The sequence below is a fragment of the Tinamus guttatus genome, unplaced genomic scaffold, assembly GCF_059628265.1.
Source record: "Tinamus guttatus ecotype Peru unplaced genomic scaffold, ASM5962826v1 Tinamus_guttatus_pri_ptg000087l, whole genome shotgun sequence".
Classification (NCBI taxonomy): domain Eukaryota; kingdom Metazoa; phylum Chordata; class Aves; order Tinamiformes; family Tinamidae; genus Tinamus; species Tinamus guttatus.
Genome location: NW_028288621.1, coordinates 1,653,656 through 1,665,713, shown reverse-complemented (window position 1 = coordinate 1,665,713; position 12,058 = coordinate 1,653,656). Strand labels below are relative to the sequence as shown.

Here is a 12,058-nt window from a genome sequence, read left to right as displayed (position 1 = left end):
TTACCATATCCGCTTCCCCTCCGCTCTCAGTCCCCTTTTTAAGCGTCTCAAGATGATCCAGTAAGCCTTTGGCCCAGCCAGGCCGTTCTTCATTCTCGGGTGGAGGGTCCGGCAATGGAGGCGCGGATGGAGCAGGCGCAAGTTGCTCCTCAAACACCAGCATCTTCCAATGCCACGGTGGCCCTGTGCCTGAAGTGCTCGATAGGATAGACAAGACCAACTTCCATGTAGTCGTCAGGTCTCTCACATTTTTATCCTCGCTGGTGATGCGATCCCAAAGCTGCCGCCCCACGTCTTCCCATGTTTCCACATCGAATACTAGGTGGGGCTTGGCTTTGAACCCATTCTCTCTGCACCAGATTGAAAGCTTGCAGAGGGTCTGTTCATCATGCTTAATTCATCTCTTAGAGAGAATATGTTGGAGGAGCTTGGGGCTTTGCAAGTGTCCCTTGTCTTGTGCCCATTTGCACAGCTCATAAAGCTTCTTCATACTCATGCTGGCCTCTCGCTTAGCAAGAATTTGCCCCAGCAAAGTGAGTGCCACCTCTCAGTCCATTGTCTCGCCCTTCTCTTTTCCTTTCTCAGCAGTCTTACCGCAGTAGGTCTCTGCCTCTTGCGTGCTCTATCTGGGCCGACCTTCTGCCTCTGACTTCCGACCCTTCGTCTGTCTCCTTGACCGATGTCCTCGGGATGCAGATTCAAGGGTTCTCAGTGCTTAGGCAAGCTGCATTAAAGCGTAGTTCCAGTGTCCCTGCTCGGGCGCCAGATGTTGGAAGTCAGCCGGAGTCAAGATGTACACTCAATGGAAGTTAAGAATCTTGCTCGTTTATTTAATGCAATAACAGCACTTTTATACAGTTTAAGCTTGCCCACGTGGTGTGCACCCGCCTCAAACAGCTCCCTATTGGCTACAGCCCACGTTTGTGTATACATATGATTGGCTGGCGTTATGTTTCCGTGCTTTGGATTACAACAGGGCTCCTCCCAATTTGCAGTTGCCTAGGCATTCAGTTTACTTCTCTAGGCAGTCTAGCTCCCTCTTGTTACCGCCTCAAGGAAAGATCAGGGGCAAGTCTCCACCTGAACGCCTGGGTTGTGCAGGCCCTCCAGGAGAGCATGGCCCCAACTCTCTAACCATTCCTCTATAGGTGCCTGGTTGCCAGCTCTCACTTGCAAAGCTTTAGCCTCTGGAGGCAAGGAGTGAGTTGTGCGTGGTTGGGGCTGCAGCTCTTTTTTGGACTTTCTGTGACTTTTTAGGTGTGCGGTGCCATATGTTGCCTTGGGCAAAAAGGATATGTTTTCCTTGTGGAGGGACATCAGGACATGCTCGTGTCCCTCTCACCTATGAATCCAGAAGTGACTCTCGGGGAGCACTCAGGACGTACAGGTTCATGCTGTAGTCATTCAGTATTGCCTGACAGGACGAGCATTTTGTGACCAATCTCTTTGTGTGCTTCTATGTTGAACATTTGCTGTGCCAGCCCCTGGCATGGGACAGTGCTGGCCTTCAAGGAGAGTCCGCCACATTAAAAGCCTCAAAGAAGCAAGCTGCAGGGGCTCATTGTGCTTGGTCTGGGTACAAGCCCATGGCAGTGCTCTTGCAGTCCCAGCAGAAGCCTCCTGATGAGCCCCCAGAGTTAAAAGTTCTTTGCTACGTAAACCTTAACATATTGAAGCTTGATTTCTTTTTCCCCATAGGAGGTAAGCAGCCTGGTCTGTCGCTTCGGGTCGCGCTGGTGTCGGTTCTGGCTCAGGGCCGGGCGGTGCTGTGGTCCCATCGCGCGCTGGACGCGACGCGGCGACCACGGCGAGGAGGCCAACCATGAGTTCCCCCCGCCGCACAGCGGCCCTCACGCCTGGGCCCACCCGGGCCCGCCGCTGCCGCCGCCTCGGATGGCGCCACGGAGGAGCCGGCGCCGAGAGCAAGGAGCAGCGGGTGAGCGTGGGGGGAGGGTGCGGGCGGCTCCCTTTACACATTTTTATATTGTTCTAGAGCTTTTTCACAAGCAGCATCTCTGCCCTGTGAGTACTTGTTCTCCCTTCTTGTCCAGAAAAGCCAAAATATTTGATTTCAAGGGGGAACAAGTCAGCTTTCCTAGTGAAAGGGAAAGCAAGCACATCTCCGAGACTCTTTTCACTTGGTAGATCCAAGTTCGTCTTGCCCACAGGGCTTTAAAAAACTTTGCTAGAGTGGGAAGAGCTGCAGACGGGAGCGCGGCTTGAGCAGGGCAAGCATAAAGGAAGAAGTGGTGAAGGGGCCTCTCCGTATGAGCTTGGAAAGGGGGGGCACACGCAAAGCAGGAAAGCAGAAAATACAGCGTTTCCTTGCTCGACCAGGAGATAATCAATCTCATGCAGCAATCTCATGCAGACAAGAAGAAGCCTCCCCAGCCTTCAATAACAAGTCCTCTGCCAAGCAACAGAGGAGTGATGCGCTTTCAGGGGCCGTCTTGCATGGTGGTGGACGTGGGGCCGCGGGCAGCAGCGTGGGGTGAGTATGTCCCAGTTTGTCATCTCACCAGGACTGATGCCACCTCATGGGCTTCTGTGAGCTCACAGCCAGATGCCCTTTATCAGCCCACACGGCCACAGCCGCCCTCAGTCCGCTGCAGGGACCTGGCTGTGGCCTCACGGCTCGCTGGCCCTAGCGGACGTGCTCCTCTGCATTCTGGGTGCCGTCTTTTTGCCCAATTGGCAAAGAGGCCCTGCCTAGCAAGGAGCAAGTGATTGGCAGCTACCGATCTGTGCCCAGCAATGGGCCCAAGAAGGGCTGCCCCGCGGCGAGCATGCCGTTCCAAGTCACGGGCAGCCGCAGCTGAGCGGGACTCTCCGCTGCTGCTGGGGGCCCAGGTGACCAGGGCTGTTGCCAGTGCGGTGGGTGAGCTGCCCGCCACCAGGAGCCACCAAACCAGCAGTGTCGCTGGTAAGTGTGCGCCACAGAGCCCTTTGGCTTGACTCTGCCTCAGTGCTAAGTTGGCTACGCCGCTGCTTTGGGTCCCCTCTGGGAGGCTCCACGTCTGTCCAACCCATCCCACCTTGCCCAGGCCAAGCGGCCCTCAAATAACAATGCAGTCATGTTCAGAGTGGGAATTCTGGAGACACCACATATGCTACCTACAAATGGCATGTCCTTGTGCGGTCTGGTGGCACAGCCAAAGTGCTGCTCCGGAGTGGGGCTCAGGACATTCCTCCCAAGGGCACAGGGCTTCACGTGGAGACCCAGCTCCTGGCACCGTAGCAACCAGACCTCACTTCCCTCTGCTTTGCTGCCTCAGGGAGGATGTTCCGCCTTCCGGAGCGCCTGGCCGTGCTGCTGACGGTTTTATGGAGCTGGCTTGTCGCGTGTCTTTCGGCCATGTGAGTATCATCTCTTCTGCGCCTCTGGAGCACAGAAGAGCCCTCTGCTTTGATTTCAAGGGCAAGCTGGTCTGCTATCCATCTGCTTGTCCATGTCTCTCCACGCTTTCCCTGGAGCCCTTGCTGCCAGCAAGCTCTGCCTGTGCTGATGGAGGCAGCTCACGGAAAGCAGGGGTGTGCTGGAGTGGGCCCTTGCCCACAGCTTGAAACTTGCCTAACCCACACAACTCCCCCTTTTCTAGGCAAAATTCCATCTGCAAGAAGAGGAAGCTCTTTGGAATCCTCATGGCACTGATCCCTGTGGCTCTTGGTGAGTCTTTGTGAGCAAAGAGCTGTCAGCTTTGCTGTTCTGCACTCCAGGGAGCTCCAGGCGTGCTGTCCACAGGCCAGGGGTTCACCCTTGCGCTAGGCCGTGCTCCAGATGCTCTCGGTATTAGGAAGCGCCAGCCCCTTGGGCACAGAGCTCCTTCCTCCTGTGCAGCTTCCCTCTTTGGTTGGCATGTGCAACCTCGCGTGGCCCAACGCCTGCCTCAGAATGTCCAAATCAAAGCTAGGCAACACGGGGGGACTGTGCCAACCCTTCAGGGCTGCAGCCACGTCTCCCATGTGCCACTGTGCCTCTCTCTGCAGCATTTCCCTTCCGCCTCCCTACCGCAAAGCTCTTGGCACCCATGGTTGGCAGAAAGCACCAGGCCTCTAGCAATCCATTACCATTACTCTAGTGGTCATTACCAAGACCATTACCATTAATGATAATGACCAAGGTCATTACCATTTTTTGGTGCTCCGAATTGCAGTTGCTCTTTATTGGCCCGTGAGTCCTGAGAGTCTCCACGACTGGACGACGTGGGCACAAGACAAGCCGCAGGTCAGTCAGTGCGGGACAGGCACCTCCTGCAAAGACCACTCAAGGCCCAAGCGCTCCGGAGACTTGCAGAGTGAAGCTCTGCAAGCTTCCTTCTGCCAAAGGCATGCAACAGCTTCTGCTGGGCCTTCCTCCTGAAGGCTCCCTGTGAAGCCCCACAGCTCTCCCAGGATTTCTGTTCATGGAGACCTTTTGCCTTCCAGGAGATGCTGAAATTGTTTACACCGGCACCGGACACAAAGGCCAACGGGTGAGACACTTGCTGGCGCAGGACTCGTGGCACGCACTAGTGTCAGCGGAGCGTGCGCCGCTTGCCCTCCCAGGCCGTCTCTCTTTTCCTTGCCTCTGGCTTTTGTTTAGGCTGGAGGGAGAGGGGAGGGGAGCACCACAACATCAAAAGGGCACAAAACAAAAGGCACCATGCACGGGCCCCTCTCCTCTTCTCCGAGCTCGCATGTGCTCCTGGCAGGGGTGAAAGCTCGCTAACAGCTGCTGCTCCTGTCTGCAGGGACTTGCTGAATAGGCTGCAGGAGCAAGACAGGGAGATGCAGCTTCTCAGGGAGGAGCTGTCTCTCCTCACCAGGCAGCTCGGACATCTGAAGCAGGTGATGTTCCATTTTGTGCCTGAAGCCTTGCATGGGCAGACTTTGTCACCTTCTTGCTTGGGCTGACTCTGTTTAATGTAAGGAAACCAAGTCTCTGAAAGTTACCTGAATGCATGGGGGTGCTCTAGAAGCATTTCCTGCCTGCCTTTCCTGCACCTATGCCTGGCCCTCCTGCTGCTGCAAAGTTTTCTGCAGCGGCACCTGCTCTTGCCTTTTGCTCTGCTGTGTGGCCTTGTTCAGAAGCAGCCTTGCCTCTGTTGCTTGCTTTAAGAATGGGCCGCTCGTAGCTTGTAGCTCTGGCCTGGCCCCGGGAGCAGTGGGGAGACACTTGTGTGCCCAGTTGGCCCTGGCAGGGCCTAAGTCCATCTGCAGCCTGAGCTTGGAGGAGGCTGGAGAGACGGCTGGGGGACCTGGCTTATGGGGCACAAGGCTTGCAGACAGGCACATGTTTGCCGAGAGCTCGTGCGTCTCCTCAGGAAGCCCTGGGCCTTTGGGCTCTAGCCACAAGGTCTGCATTGGCCTTGTGGGCACAGGCTCTCCCCTCACATCTGTGGTAGGACTCAGGAGTCGTGCAGCACTGCCTGCTGACGTGGTCCTTTTCTGTGTTCCCTTGTGTCTTTGTCAGCAAGTGCAGCAAATGAGGGAGGCCATGGTTGTGGAGCCCGCAGGACATGGCTTGCCGATGGCAGACTGGGCCCTGCAATCCTCAGGTATGGCGCCACGAAGGCAAGGGTGCCGGGGCTGTGCTCGTGTATGGCACTTGCCAAAGGGCGCTGTGCTGCAGGCCCTGCTCAGCAGCACCACCCCGATGCCGTGAGCCATGGTAAGGGGCTCAAGAGACAGGCGGTCACGACGGGCTCTCGGACTGCCGCCCTGTGCCACCTTCGCGTCCTTTGCTGCTGCCTCTGGCACCGCCCTGCCACATTTCTGTGCTGACAGAGGCTCTCCTGGTTTGCACAGCATTGCCCTGAGGATCAAGTGGGAAGGGATGCCCTGTCCTCTGCTGCCCACACAGCAGGCCCTGCGCTTTGCTCTGCTCTCCTTCTCACTGGGGTGAGCCCTCGCTGTCTGCCCCCACCTGCAGAGCTCTCTTTTCCTGCCTCTGTGGGAGAGAAGCCGAGGCTGCTCTCAAGGAATCTCCCTTCTCCTAGGCAGCAGAGCCCCTCACAAGGGATGTAACTGCATGCAACAGTGACAGGCACAGCTGGCACGCAGGCTCACAAAGACTCCTTGAGCACCAGGCGTGCGCTGCCCCACGGTGAGCACATGGGTCTCCTTTCAGGTGCCACAATTGATGTGCAGAGAACCTCCAGCAATGCCGCGCTGGCAGAGAATTGGCTCTGCAGTGTATTTTGGCTCCTCTGCACCACCAACCCTCCCGAGACTATTCTAAAGGTACTGTAGCAGAAAAACCACATCCTTGCTGCCCGAGTTGCTTCCTCTGAAGTGGCAGAAGAGCAAGGCCCAGGGCATTGGCCCTCCGTACAGCACTCTCGCTCGACTCCCTGCCATTGCTTGTGCTCCTGGCACCTCAAGGCTGACTTGCTGGAAAGCAGCGCTCCCCTCTGCGGCAGGACTCACATGAACTCATCTGTGTGGCCGCAGCGTGCCCACAAGCCTCGTGGCCCTGGCTTGCAGCTGGGGGAAGCCGTTTCTCCCTACATTGCCCACTTGCCTACCTGCTCTCTGACAGTGCCTTGGAGGACGTTTCTGTGCCCGGGCCTGGAGTCAGCTGTGCACTAGCCCCTCTTACATGCCCTAGCCGGCTTCCTTTTGTAAGCAACACTGAGAGTGCACTTAAGCAGGTGGGGAAAAAGGCCTGCTGCTTCTGCCCCTTGCCTCCCACCCACGCCTTCACTGAGGGGCAGCAATACGAGCCAGCGACAAAGGGCTGCCGTCTTCCTGCCTGCAGGAGCAGGAGCAGGTGCTGTTGCCGGCACTCCTTCACCATTCATTGCTGTTGCCTTCTGCTTTCAGACGGACCTCACTCCAGGACAGTGCTGGCCCTTCCAAGGCTCTCAGGGCCACGTGGTCATTAGGCTGCCTGAACCAGTCTGGCCCACTGCTCTGGCTGTGCAGCACATTGCAAAAGCACATTCACCCTCTGGGAGTGTCAGCAGTGCCCCCAAAGACATCGCTGTCTCGGTAAGGGCCTGTCGTGCAGAGCCGCCTACCAGCTGGCTGTGGGGAAAGGGCTGAGCAGGGGCTGTCTTGTCCCTGCCCCCCTGCTAGGAGAGGCTACGCACTGCACCCTGCTGAGCCCGGCACTGTCCTAAGGGCACCTTTCAAGCCCTGGCCTGCCTTTGGGCTCTCAGGATGGGTGCAGCGCTTTGCGGACAAGCCTCTGAAGGGAGGGCTGCAGCTGAAAAGGCCCTCGAGAGGGGCAGCTGCATCACAGCCCATGGGCAGGCTGCTGCTGCAAGCGAGGGTGAGGGCAGGGATGGGGCATCCCGGGCCCTGAGCGTGCTGCGTCTTTGCCCTTGCTGGCGTCACGCCTCACCTGCTGCCCTTGTGCTTGTCTCGCAGGGACTGGACGACGAAGGACACGCCACTCTGCTCGGCACCTTCGTCTACGACATTGAAAGGGAGGTCCTGCAGCTCTTCCCACTGATGGTACGGCAAGGGTGTGCACACAACACCGGGGAGGAAGGCGGCTGTGTGGGCAAGTCTGTGGCAGAGCGAGGGCCCACACTGGGTGGCTGTAGGGGCAGAGCATGCTGAGTCCCAGACGAGAGGGACACGTGCCACTGCAAAGGCTGAGCAGAGGCCGGCTGTGTTAAGGAAAGTAAAAGCAGATGGCAAACAGGGCCAAGGCATGGGCACCGACATCCCCGGAGCTCCCCAGCTGCACCCATCGCTTTTGGCAGAGCCAGTGGTGTCCGTGGTGCTTCACCCGCAGGGAGCCTGTGCTTTGTCCAGAAACATGGGTGCCTGACAGGCAAACACAGTGCGCAGCATCACTGAGCCTCAGATTTCCACAGGTGCTCTTGCCACCTTCCTGAGAGCAGGAATTTGCTTTTGAGCTGCAGCGGAGTCTTTGCGAGCCCGAGGAAAGGAGGGCCAAGAGGGAGTAGGAAGCTCCCTCTCTTGAGAGCGTTGGTGTCATTTCCTGAGCACAAGTGTGGCTTAAAAAGGATCTATGCTACTTGCTCTTGTTGCTATTTATGTCCCAGTAATGCTGTTTCTTTTGCTTACTTTCTTGTTGCAGAGTCATCATCACAAAGCATTTCAGTACATAAAAATCCAGGTGGAGAGCAACTGGGGAAATCCAGACTACACCTGTATCTATCGAGTGCAGGTGCATGGAAAAAGAGCATCGCAGCACTAATGCTGCTGGCTTTTCTTCAAAAGAATAAAAGAAAGAAAAGGAGAAAAGAAAGAATGTTGTGTCTCTTGTGTTTGGGGTGGAGCAGGGCATTTCCTAGGTGCTCTCCAAAGGAACAGGTTGCCTCCTTTCACACGCCACTTGGTCTGTTCTTGCTGTGGACAGGAGTGCAGCTTGAGAGGAGAGGTGAAGGGGCCTCTCCATATGAGCTTGGAGGACACATGAGCTTGGTGGACACGCGCAAAGCAGTAAAGCAGAAAATACAGCATTTCCTTGCTTGGCCAGGAAATGGCCAGATTGCTGTGTCATGCAGCAATCTCATGCAGACAAGAAGAAACGTCTCCAGCCTTCAATAACAAATCCTCTGCCAAGCAACATAGGAGTAATGTACTTACAAGGGGGACTTCGACTGTGTGTCTTGCTGCCTGGCAGTTCTGTTCTTCGCCTGTTTGTTCTTCATTGCACTCCTGCTCCACAAGGATTGGTCCCAAAACAAAAGGACCGCGCCATGCTAGGAAATGTGTTGAAGCTTGGAGCAGCCCTTTCTCTTGTAGAGAGAAAAGAGTGCATGTGAGCTGTGTGCAGGATGCTGGAGGGAGCATCTGTGGGCAAAGGAAACCTTGTGGTAAACTCCTCACTGCTCTTCTTCCCTCTTGTAGGAGCATCTCTTGCTGGAGAAAAAAAAAAATGGCCTTTCAGCTCTAGAAAGGGCAAGCTCTTCGTGCCCTCGGTGCAGAGCGTGAAGTCAATGGGAAATCCTTGGGCAAGCATCTGTCTCAGGACCCATCACCTGAAGCCACAGATAGTGGTAATGCCAATGGGGTGTGGAACAAACTCTTCCTCATGGGTGCCTGGTTGCCAGCTCTCACCTGCAAAGCTTTAGCCTCTGGAGGCAAGGAGTGAGTTGTGAGTGGTTGGGGCTGCAGCTCTTTTTTGGACTTTCTGTGACTTTTTAGGTGTGCGGTGCCATATGTTGCCTTGGGCAAAAAGGATATGTTTTCCTTGTGGAGGGACATCAGGACATGCTCGTGTCCCTCTCACCTATGAATCCAGAAGTGACTCTCGGGGAGCACTCAGGACGCACAGGTTCATGCTGTAGTCATTTAGTATTGCCTGACAGGACGAGCATTTTGTGACCAATCTCTTTGTGTGCTTCTATGTTGAGCATTTGCTGTGCCAGCCCCTGGCATGGGACAGTGCTGGCCTTCAAGGAGAGGCCGCCACATTAAAAGCCTCAAAGAAGCAAGCTGCAGGGGCTCATTGTGCTTGGTCTGGGTACAAGGCCCATGGCAGTGCTCCTGCAGTCCCAGGAGAAGCCTCCTGATGAGCCCCCAGAGTTAAAAGTTCTTTGCTACATAAACCTTAACATATTGAAGCTTGATTTCTTTTTCCCCATAGGAGCTAAGCAGCCTGGTCTGTCGCTTCGGGTCACGCTGGTGTCGGTTCTGGCTCGGGTCCGGGGCGGTGCTGTGGTCCCACCGCGCACTGGACATGACACGGCGCCGCGCGGGGACCCCCTGCCTGGCGACCGCGGCGAGGAGGCCAACCATGAGTTCCCCCCGCCGCACGGCGGCCCTCACACCTGGGCCCACCCGGGCCCGCCACTGCCGCCGCCTTGGATGGCGCCACGGAGGAGCTGGCGCCGAGAGCGGAGGAGCAGGGGGTGAGTGCGGCAGAGGGCGCGGGCGGCTGCAGGAGGGCGGCCCAGAGCACGCAGAGGGGCCGTGGCGGCCCCAGGGCAGCCCCTCGCCTGCCCCCTCTGGCTGTAGGACCACGGGGCAGGGCTGCCCGCGAGGGAAAGCAAAGGCTTTAAAGGAAGTTTCCACAGGGCTCGAGCAGCTGCAGCTAGAAAAGCCCCTGCTCTGCATCTGCCTGGTGCAGGGGGCATCAGCATCACCCAAACTGATGCATTTTTGCTGCGCAAGGAGGGCAGCTCCAGGCAGCCTGAACTGATCCCTGCTGATAGGCAGTCCCTGAGCTGCCTGCAGCAGCAGGAAATGCTTCAAAGCGGGTCTGAGTACCCTAATTCAGTGTAATTTGCTTCCTGATCACAGCTTGCTTTGGTTAGCTTCATTCCTCGGGAGGGAAAAAAAATAATAAAAAAAAGTAATCATCCTGAAAAGACCTTAGAAACCTTTTAAGATAACCAAGGTGACACTTACAGGGAGAGTTTGTATCATTTTAATGGCTTATGTACATCAAAAATAATGTTTGACATGGAGTGTTTTATCTGTAACTGCTTTCCAGTGGGCAATGGGAGTTAGGTGTGACACACGCTCCAGGGAAAAGTGTAGAGTTACCATTGGGGGGCTTTTAGAGCAAAGCAGTGCTTAGAAATCATGTTTATTTTGTACTTAATTACGTCAGCCGTTTGCATAGCCCAAAATGTTTAAAGATTTTTTGTTATTATTATTTTTTAAACAACCTAAGGGCAAAACCTTGGGAATCACCAGTTTGCGCAGTTCTGTCTGTGCTGTCTACATCCCAGTGCTGTTACCACTCCTAAGTGAACAATTTCAGGTGGAAAAGCTCGTTGATTTTAATGCATCTTTCAAAATCTGCCACCTCCCTGCATTCTTCCCAGGCAGGGCTCTTCCCAACGGGATGTTCCACACTGCCGGGGCGAGGGAGGGCCCATCGGATACAGACCCAAACTCTGCTCTTCCGGGGAGCCCTGCCCTGGAGCCCTGCTTGTTGTGCAGCCCAGTTTCCACACAGCAGAACTAGAGGGGTTTTAGTTGCTTACATTGGTTGTGTGCTGATAAACAAACCCCTCCTTTAAATGTCGCTCCTCATTTGAAAGTTTGTCAGGCGTGTTTGAACCTGGGTGCCCTATGGAGGTGCAGAAGTTTTTTCCCTGTCTCTGTATTGAAGCTGAACAGGTTTTCATGCTTCCCTCATCTACAAGAAAAGCTGAGGGGGAAACACTAACTTTGAAAGATTTTTTTTTAATGTGTTGTTTTTTCCGAAAGCTGCTTGTAGGTGCAGAAGTGGATCAGCATTTACCAGCTATTAGTTGCCCCTCTACCAGTCAGGAGAATTTTAGAACCAAAGTGCCTCAGTCAGGCAGAAATTCCTTCTCAGCTGACTATACATGATTCAGATAAATATATTTGAATGTCCTTCTTTTCTTAGGAACCTTCATTAAGACAATATCTCAATGAAAATGCTTCATCATCAGTGGAAGAAATGATTCCATCTCTTTCAGATACCTCGTTGTCCTCAGACATGCTTCCACCCTTTTCCTTTGAGATGGAATTTTACTTTACCAGGTAATATATTCCTATGTTTCCTATGTCTGGTCATTTAATACCTTTAAAAAGGAAGTGTAATAGTATATACAGTGAATGGTGCTATGTTAAATCTGCAGGTGAAATGCTAAAAAGGAACCGTGATTACATTAACCTTAATGTCAGCACCCTAGAAGTGGGGTGACTTTTCCAGAGAAGGTCATCTGCTCGTATAAAAATCCTACCTCTTTTCCGACCTCTCTTGGGATCTCTCCTTCACTTGATTGCTGATTAGTCATGTCACTAAATGGTGCTTTAAAGAGTTTTCAGATGGGTGAGAATTAGAGAATAATCATGACTATTCCTGTGATAGTCTGAGGGTGTTAAGAAAACTTTGTTAGCCACTAGTTGTTTACAGAGCAATAGTCAGGGATTAGTGCCGAGATGACCATGAAGATATTGGCTGACATTCAGCCACTGAAATTCTTCAGCTTTGGATTTGAAGCCAGAACCCCCCTCCAAAAACCTTAGACTATTTAATTGTGAGGAGTAGAAATCATTTGCTTAAGACATAGAGATAATTTATTTAAAGGGAGAGTCTGCCTGGCCATTTTAGTGGATTTTTAGTCTCCTGTGTCCCATGATTAAAATAAATAATTAAAAACTGTATAATTTG

The 12,058-nt window shown here is 54.2% G+C and overlaps 1 protein-coding gene across 1 annotated transcript; it reads left to right on the top strand.

Annotated features, from left to right (window-relative positions):
* Nucleotides 1–3,280: 3,280 nt before the first annotated feature.
* On the top strand, nucleotides 3,281–8,155 carry LOC148595559 (SUN domain-containing protein 3-like). The gene is made up of 8 exons (XM_088520392.1): nucleotides 3,281–3,357; nucleotides 3,600–3,667; nucleotides 4,155–4,225; nucleotides 5,453–5,537; nucleotides 6,110–6,222; nucleotides 6,805–6,972; nucleotides 7,354–7,440; nucleotides 8,036–8,155. The coding sequence occupies exons 1-8, from the start codon at nucleotides 3,281–3,283 to the stop codon at nucleotides 8,153–8,155; spliced, it is 789 nt and encodes a 262-aa protein (XP_088376518.1).
* Nucleotides 8,156–12,058: the final 3,903 nt, after the last annotated feature.

Coding starts and splice junctions, on each gene's coding strand:
- LOC148595559 (XM_088520392.1), top strand. CDS start 3,281: ATGTTCCGCCTTCCGGAGCGCCTGGCCGTGCTGCTGACGGTTTTATGG. Junction 4,226..5,452: donor GGGCACAAGACAAGCCGCAG/GTCAGTCAGTGC, acceptor TGTCTTTGTCAG/CAAGTGCAGCAAATGAGGGA. Junction 7,441..8,035: donor TGCAGCTCTTCCCACTGATG/GTACGGCAAGGG, acceptor TTCTTGTTGCAG/AGTCATCATCACAAAGCATT.